Genomic DNA, 7500 nt, shown 5'->3' on the forward strand with positions numbered 1-7500 from the left:
TATTTTCAACTGGTGAAATGGACTGATTTTTTTCAGTGTTTTTTTTCCGACGGTTTTCAAATAGTGTTTTAAAGAAAGGGTTTCAAATCAAAAGTCTGCCACTCTCGCCCCTTTCTTTGTCTCTCTCTCTCTCTCTCTCTCTCTCTAACCTGCCATGATTAGAAAGTTATGATATTATCATGCCTTGCATATTCCCATGTATGAAGATAATAATAACCAATATATTTTGCACATTTTACACACAAAAGATAGTTTAGACAAAATGTGACCTTTAAAGTAAAAACACTTATATGCACTCTAGTTCAGTTGGATATTTTCAATGGGAGTAAAGTTTAATGATGGTTTCTAAGCAACTTATAATTGATACAGTCTAAAACTGGTGACGTGCTCCAGTGCTGTGTTAATTATCATAATGTCCCTGGTAAAGCCAAGGTATTCAGTACGCTGTTGTTTTCTGCTCAGATAGACAGCCATAGTGTACTGGTTCTCTCTCCGTTTAACCTCTTTCACAGTGTTTACTCTTCTGTGTTTCTGTCCTTGATCCATCTATTCTTGCCTATCCTTTCTTTCCATTTTTTTTTCTGTTTCTCTCAGATGCTTTCTCTTTCTTGGGTCTTTTCTGTCAGTTTCTCCACTATTTGTCACCTCTCCCCTGACCTCTTTCACTGTGTGACTGTGTGTGTGTGTGTGTGTGTGTGTGTGTGTGTGTGTGTGTGTGTGTGTGTGTGTGTGTCACTCACCGCTGACTCTTTCTGTTTTTTCTCTTTCATTTTCCCCTGTCCTTTCTACACATCTACACTCTCTGCACTGTCACACAGATATAGACATGCACACACACACACACACACACACCACACACACACACACACACACACACACACACACACACACACACACACACACACACAAACACACAAACACACACACACACACACACACACACACACACACACACACACACACACACACACACACACACACGAAGAAATAGGGACAGATGACAGAAAACAGACAGAATACAGAAAAAAATGTACTCCTAAAGCACCACTCATCCCAGCTAGACCTTTCCACAGTGGATCCAAGTGTCTATCCTCTAGTGCTGATGCCTGAAGAATAGAGGCACCACAAAAGATCCCCTCTGCATTGCTGTGTGTGTGTGTGTGTGTGTGTAAAAAAATACTCTCGGCAGAGAGCTGTCCAGTCCAGCGGTGGTGCTGAAAGCTATTTGCTAGGCAACAGAGTGAAAGAGAGAGGGGGAGCGAAAGCAAACGAGAGGGAGCTGTCCAGCTCTCCACTCTACTTCGCGGTGCTGAAACGGTCACGCTGTGCTTGTGCTAATTTATGAGTGCGATGAGCTGTGCCTCTCCCGCCTGCCTGCCTCTTTCTCTCTCTTGCGCTCTCTTTTTTTTTCTTTCCTTCTTCCTTTCTGTCTCTGTCCTTAAGAAATGAGAGTTGAGTATAGGAAAGCTTCTAAGAGTTACCATTTTTCTAAATCAAACTAATAGAGGTCACAGAGGTTAAGTGTGTTGCCACAAGAATAGGTGGTGAACTCATGATCTTCCCTGCCTATGAAGCTGAACTCGGACAAACACAAAGCAAAGTGCTATAACCTTGCCAGGCACAGAGACAGAGCTTGAGCCACACAGTGTCCTCTCCAGTGCCACTCATAGGCTCTTCTCTGTTCCTCTACAGCCTCCCACCCTCCACACATCCGCTCCTCCATGAGGTAGTTAATATTCCACGAAAGAAAAACACTTGAAGAAGAACTCAAGTGCCACTGCCTCCAGAATGAGTCCTCCCATTCCTTATAGGTTTTTTTGGTGTTTGTTTGTTTCGGGAGGCACAAACACACACACACACACACACACACACACACACACACACACACACACACTGCGAAAACATAAAAACACATGCACACACACACACACACACACACACACACACACACACACACACACACACACTGCGAAAACATAAAAACACATGCACACACACACACACATACATCAAAATGGATAGAGAACAACATGAGACACACACACGGATAAACAAAAGACATGAGACATGAGCATACTTATTAAGAGAGAAAGGGTAGAATACTGTCCTCTCTGTCTCTCTCTCTTTCTCTCTCTCTCACACACACACACACACACACACACACACCACAACACAGAGTTTTCCATCACATTCCATCAGAGGTATATCTGTGACTTCATATTTTCCAGTGATGGGAAGCGGCAAGCGAAACCCTTCCTGCCGCCACAGCTCCCAAGGGGTGATTGGAATGGCCGACGCGACTTGGCTTGTGTCAGACGCTCTGGCAGGTTTTGGGCAGGAGCTCCCATCCAAAGACAGCTGTCCATATCACTGATGCTCCGCCCGCAAATTAAACAAACACACCCTGACAGGCGCGTCTCTTTTTTTCCCCTTCCTTTTGTCCGTGCCGTCCTAGGATGTAAATATAAATGTGCCCCTCCCCTCCCCAACATCCCTCTGTCCATTCATAGTTAACCACAGACCCCCACTGCTGCATATTAAATCCTCTTGTTTCCTCTTCTGCCAGAGTACTTACTCATAGTTCATCGTCTTGGGAAAGATGGTGGACAAAGCTCGCTTCTCGACTGATAGTTAGATGTTAGCGTTGCAGTTCTGTAAACTCTAACGATACTGCATGCTCAAAGTCTGACTAGAGGTTTTTTACTTCAGAACACATGCTGTGTATAGTATAGCGTCCAGGCAGAGCTAGACAACAGGGGATAACTGTTATGGTGTAGTAGGTTTCCTTGAGTTAGACAAGAGAAGCCTTATTACCATATTCTCATGGAGTGTCCATTCTTAAGCACCTGTGCTAGCAGCATCATGGACAGAATTTCACCTCCCATTAACATTGTGTGGCAAGTTAATGGGTGGGGGTTCGACATTCATGTCAAGCCCGATTGTGAAACTGGGTTTATGGGGGTGAAGGGTCACATGTGTGTGTGTGTTTGTGTGTGTGTGTGTCTGTGTGTGTGTGATGGACACTAGCCCGTTTTGGCATGAACTCGGGTTCAAGTCTCAAATGCAGTGCCCGGGCAGCCGTACAAACGCAGTTGGCGGTGATTGCGAGAGGGAAGCTGGATGGAGATAATCACCCTGTTGTTGCAATGGATACTTGTGGCAGTTGGTCTGGGGGCCAGCAATCAATACAGGCAAATGCAGGAAAAAGTTAATTTAAGAATCCAAACCAGGGGTGAGGATTTCTGGTAGCATAAGGGGTGTTTCACAAAAGTAAAGTTAGTTTACTCAGCAGGGTGGGTTTCACACACATGAGCTGCTCAACATGCCAAACAACTAGGACTAGTTCAGAAAACTTGTCGATTAGTTATTTAAACAGGTTACAAAGATATTTGCATTTCAGAACCATTTCTGTTGACATGGGATGAGAGCCTAGAGCGCTGCTCCATGTTTAGAGTACCAAGTCTGTACACTGAAGCCCTTTAGGTTGGTGACTGATACCAGCTCAGATACCAGCCCATCACCAAGTGACAACCCTAGTCTTACCTCTGTCTCAAGGAAGCGTCGCAGGGCTCTCTTCTTCTTGATGCTCTTGCGTCTGACGTAGACGGCCACGCTGAGCGCCACAATCACGATCACAAACAGCCCTCCGATCACCCCGGCTGCAATCAGGGGCGTCCTGCAAGAGAGACGGCCAGAGGTCAGAGAGAGGACAGTAAATACATATAGATGAAGTACTCACAGCAGAATTGCAGGGTCATATAGAAAGGTGTGACTGATTGGTTGGTCGGTTGATAGACAGATTTCCTCATCATATTCAGCACTGTAAGGTCATATTAGACTGAGAGGGCCTCAGTGCACTTCTTCAGCCGAGCAGTCTCTGGGACAGTGTGCTGGCACAACCCAAAATACGAGTTATTGACAAATTTACTGGGCACCTGATTCAGTGTGCCTTCTGCCTGTCCAGAACAATGATGATCTAATGGCTGGCGTGTCCGTGTGCAGCGGCGCGCCAACTGCTGCCAGCCCTCTGTCCCTTTCAGGCTGATGGCAGAAGTGGATCTAAATGGTGGGGGGGGGGGGGAGGCCGGAGCCACACGGCTGATTGGAAATATTAGATGCTCAAATTGAAGTGCGCAGATGACTTGGCCGTGGCTCTTGAGAGCGCCTGGGCCCCCGGTCTGGTAGCATCGGCAGTGGAAGTACAAAGCCCAGCTAAATCGCGCTCTAGTGCCTGTTCCACAAAGGAAAGCTCTCCATGAAGTCTGAAGTTTAGGACACATCGATTAAAACAGTTGCTTAGTGAAATCCCGTTTCTTTTAAGCAGGCAATCTCCATTATGTGCATGTACTTTTCAAACATGCATTCAAGTTCCCAGTGAAGTGCACATAACATAAATATATGAGACTTGCAGCATATCTTGTTTATTATATTATCCCAGGGTTTTAGATGGCATAAAGCTCTGGTGGTTCAGTCATTTCTGTATCAGTTCAAATGCTGTGATTAAAAACCTCTGTTTCAAGGTTTCCGACCTTAAGTTCGTCGCTGTGATGGCTCTATTGATCATCTCACTGGACTGACTCCTGATCGTCAGGGTTGTTTATTCACCACGTTTGCGTGTCTGTTTTGCCTATAAAACCTGAGTCATGATTTGGCCTCGGGCACCTGTATGGGCATTCAGTCCAGGATGCATCAGAGTTTTTTTTTTCTCCAGCAGTTGGAAACTGCCTGTGAATGCAGCACATTCTCGAGATGGGAACCATTTTGATCTTTCACCAGGTTTGCATCATATTTGTGCCCTATTCGGTCCCTGGGGGACACTTTCATCCAGTTGTGTATATTTATTTAGGATTTTCAGATGATTTGACCACACATCTATCAGTATCTCTTACTCTTCGGGTTATTATCCATTCATTTTTCTCCACTTAAATACTATTACATGCAAGTTCCTTTCTGAGATCCCTACATGGTTTTGCATAAAGTCTCTCTGTCTCTCTCTCCCTCTGTCTCTCTTTCAAGTGGCATATGAATGGCAAATGTGAAAAGGCATTCGATTCCATACCCAGGAAGTGTGAATGTAAAATAAGAAGGAAAATGTGTGTGAGAGAGAGAGAGAGAGAGAGAGAGAGAGAGAGAGAGAGAGAGAGAGAGAGAGATGGAGTAAAAGAAAGAACCGATCTCTGTGACCCAGGCAGCACTGCTAAATGCAGCAGGCGTAGCAGGTGAGCGATGTTGGGGGAAAAGAGTGACGTTTGGCCAATCGATTCCCGGCAGCCAAAAATGAGCTTGGAATTTACTGAGAGGCTGAAGCTGGGGGTAATGAGATTCCAGCGTGGGTTAGAATATCAGATCAGAGCAATGCGGTGATAGACGGGACAAGAGGAGAGAGAGAGATAGAGAGAAAGAGAAAAAGTGGTAGATGTACAGAGAGAGATAGAGAGGGAAAGGGAAAGAGAGAGTGAGTGGTATATGGGTAGAGTGAAAGAAAGAGGGAGAGAGAGATAGAAGGAGTTGTACGAGTGATTGTAATAGACCAACAGACATAGGGGGGCAGGTGCAACATGTGGGCGCCTATTTTAGGAGTAATAATAAAAACATGTCATGGTTGCACGGTCACAAATGGCTAAAACCGCATCCTGCCTGCTACAGGAGCGCAAAATGTAAAGTTGCGCTTTTCTAGCTTTAGCGCATATGCATGTGTGGGAGGGTCGTGGGAGAAGTGGGAGGAGAAGCAAAAGGAGTGGCTGATTGTGTATTCCATTTATGTATTGATTACATATGCAGTATGTCTTTTTTTGCGGTGAAAATGTTCTGCCTATTAAAAGCAGGTGTAATCGAGTGTTTTAGAAGAGTTAATGGAAAGGCTTCCAGAGACAGTTTTCCGAGCACCAGTTTTGCCCATCTGTACTGTGTTAAAAGCAACCTTTAGTTTTGTTTGCCTTGTTGTGTTTTGCCATCGCTTTTTCACTTCATCCATTTGTTCTGTGTGTAGATGCCTGCTACACTATTGAATGTGTTTGTTATGCCTGTACAAATACTGTTTGAATGTTGTTTGGCGGTTCATGATTGAATGACACTGTTGAGATGTGGGAGCTGCAAATTCAAGTTAGAGGGCGTCGACGTGTTGATTACGCAATCAGCTGAGGGGTTTAGTACATTCAACGTCCAATGAAAAGACACAATGTGCGCCTTTCTGCAGACTGGCCAAGTTGCTGTTTAGGCTGCGTTCTCTATCAGAATCAGAATAAGAAACGTTTTAGTTGCCAAGTAGGTTTACACCTACCAGGAATTTTCTATGGTCACATTTCTAATAGAGAATACTAGAATGACCGGACGAGGGAGGAGGGGAGATAAAGAACAGACAGAAAGCGAAAGAAAAAGAAAGAAAGGGCTTGAGAAAGAGAAAGAGAGGAAAGGATAAAGGAAGAACTAGAAACCCCAGGAGAGCCCCCTAAGTGAGGTGCTCATCCTTGTTTTATTGGTGACCTTTCAAATCTCCCCTCCCCCTACATCGTTTAGCTTCTGGGTCCCAAACTAAATCAACCTCTCTGGCAGACCGCTATCACAGTATATGATTCAGCACTTCCCAGACGCTTCGGCCATGCATGTTAGAAGATGCAGAGTGGAGCTTTAACGTACCTGTCTATCATCCCCACACAGTCTTGGATGCGAGGTCCAGTGCACCTGTCATCAAAGTAAAAGATGAAGTTTGAGTGACAGGTTTACGGGTGATGGATGAATACCAAAGTAACATGCAGAGTCCCACCCCAGACATACACGTTTCAATCTGCATGCAGACAGTCTACAAGACATACAGTTATATTTGGCATTGCCGAAGCTTTCAAATAAGATATTTTATAGTCACTTATTCATCAACAATATCACTCAATGATATTATTCTATTTCACACACTCACAAAACACATACAAATAATCAATGAGTTGAATCATCAAAAAGTAATCAGCAATCAGCAATGGTCACATATTGTGCAGCATATTAAAAGTGCGCTACTGCTGCCAGGGAATTAGACTCATCTCTGCAGGACTTCCCCGCAATGACACTCGGCTTTAAGTGACACCAAATTGCCAATTAGAAAGCAATTAAAAGCAAAGTCCACTGTGCTCTTGGTCTCTCCGTACTTGTTAGGGGCTGACTTGTGCTGACAGGAAATTGTCGGCACTTCCTGGAGACTGTCTCTAAGGCCCTTAGGCTCATAGCACCCGGGGCGGGGGGTGGGGGAAGCGGGAGTGGAGTGTTTGGAAATAAAACATGCTGACAAAGTCGTTACAAGTTTAGAAGTCCTTGATTCGAATTTAGGCTTCGCTTAAAGGCCATTCTGTGGGACTATAACGAGTCCGTTGCTCCATAAAGTTATTGACACTTCTTTATTAAAGGTTGTCAGACACACATTGGGTATTCGGACTGTGTATTTAGGTGTGTCCATCAAATTCTTTTTACATTACTGTGCTATCCTCTATACTGTGGAGGTTGCCTTCATAATTC

At 44.7% G+C, this 7500-nt stretch overlaps 1 protein-coding gene across 2 annotated transcripts in view; it reads right to left on the reverse strand.

The window, feature by feature from the left end:
* The window catches only part of LOC105896610 (receptor tyrosine-protein kinase erbB-4-like), a 251884-nt gene that overhangs the window by 40331 nt on the left and 204053 nt on the right, over nt 1–7500 (reverse strand). For both annotated transcript variants that reach the window (XM_031558871.2, XM_031558870.2), the window contains exons 16-17: nt 6637–6681; nt 3544–3676 (exon numbers count right to left, since the gene is read on the reverse strand). In XM_031558871.2, coding sequence (XP_031414731.1) covers nt 3544–3676; nt 6637–6681 — 178 coding nt within the window. The remainder of the gene's footprint in view (nt 1–3543; nt 3677–6636; nt 6682–7500) is intronic.

Source organism: Clupea harengus, chromosome 21 (assembly GCF_900700415.2).
Source record: "Clupea harengus chromosome 21, Ch_v2.0.2, whole genome shotgun sequence".
Classification (NCBI taxonomy): domain Eukaryota; kingdom Metazoa; phylum Chordata; class Actinopteri; order Clupeiformes; family Clupeidae; genus Clupea; species Clupea harengus.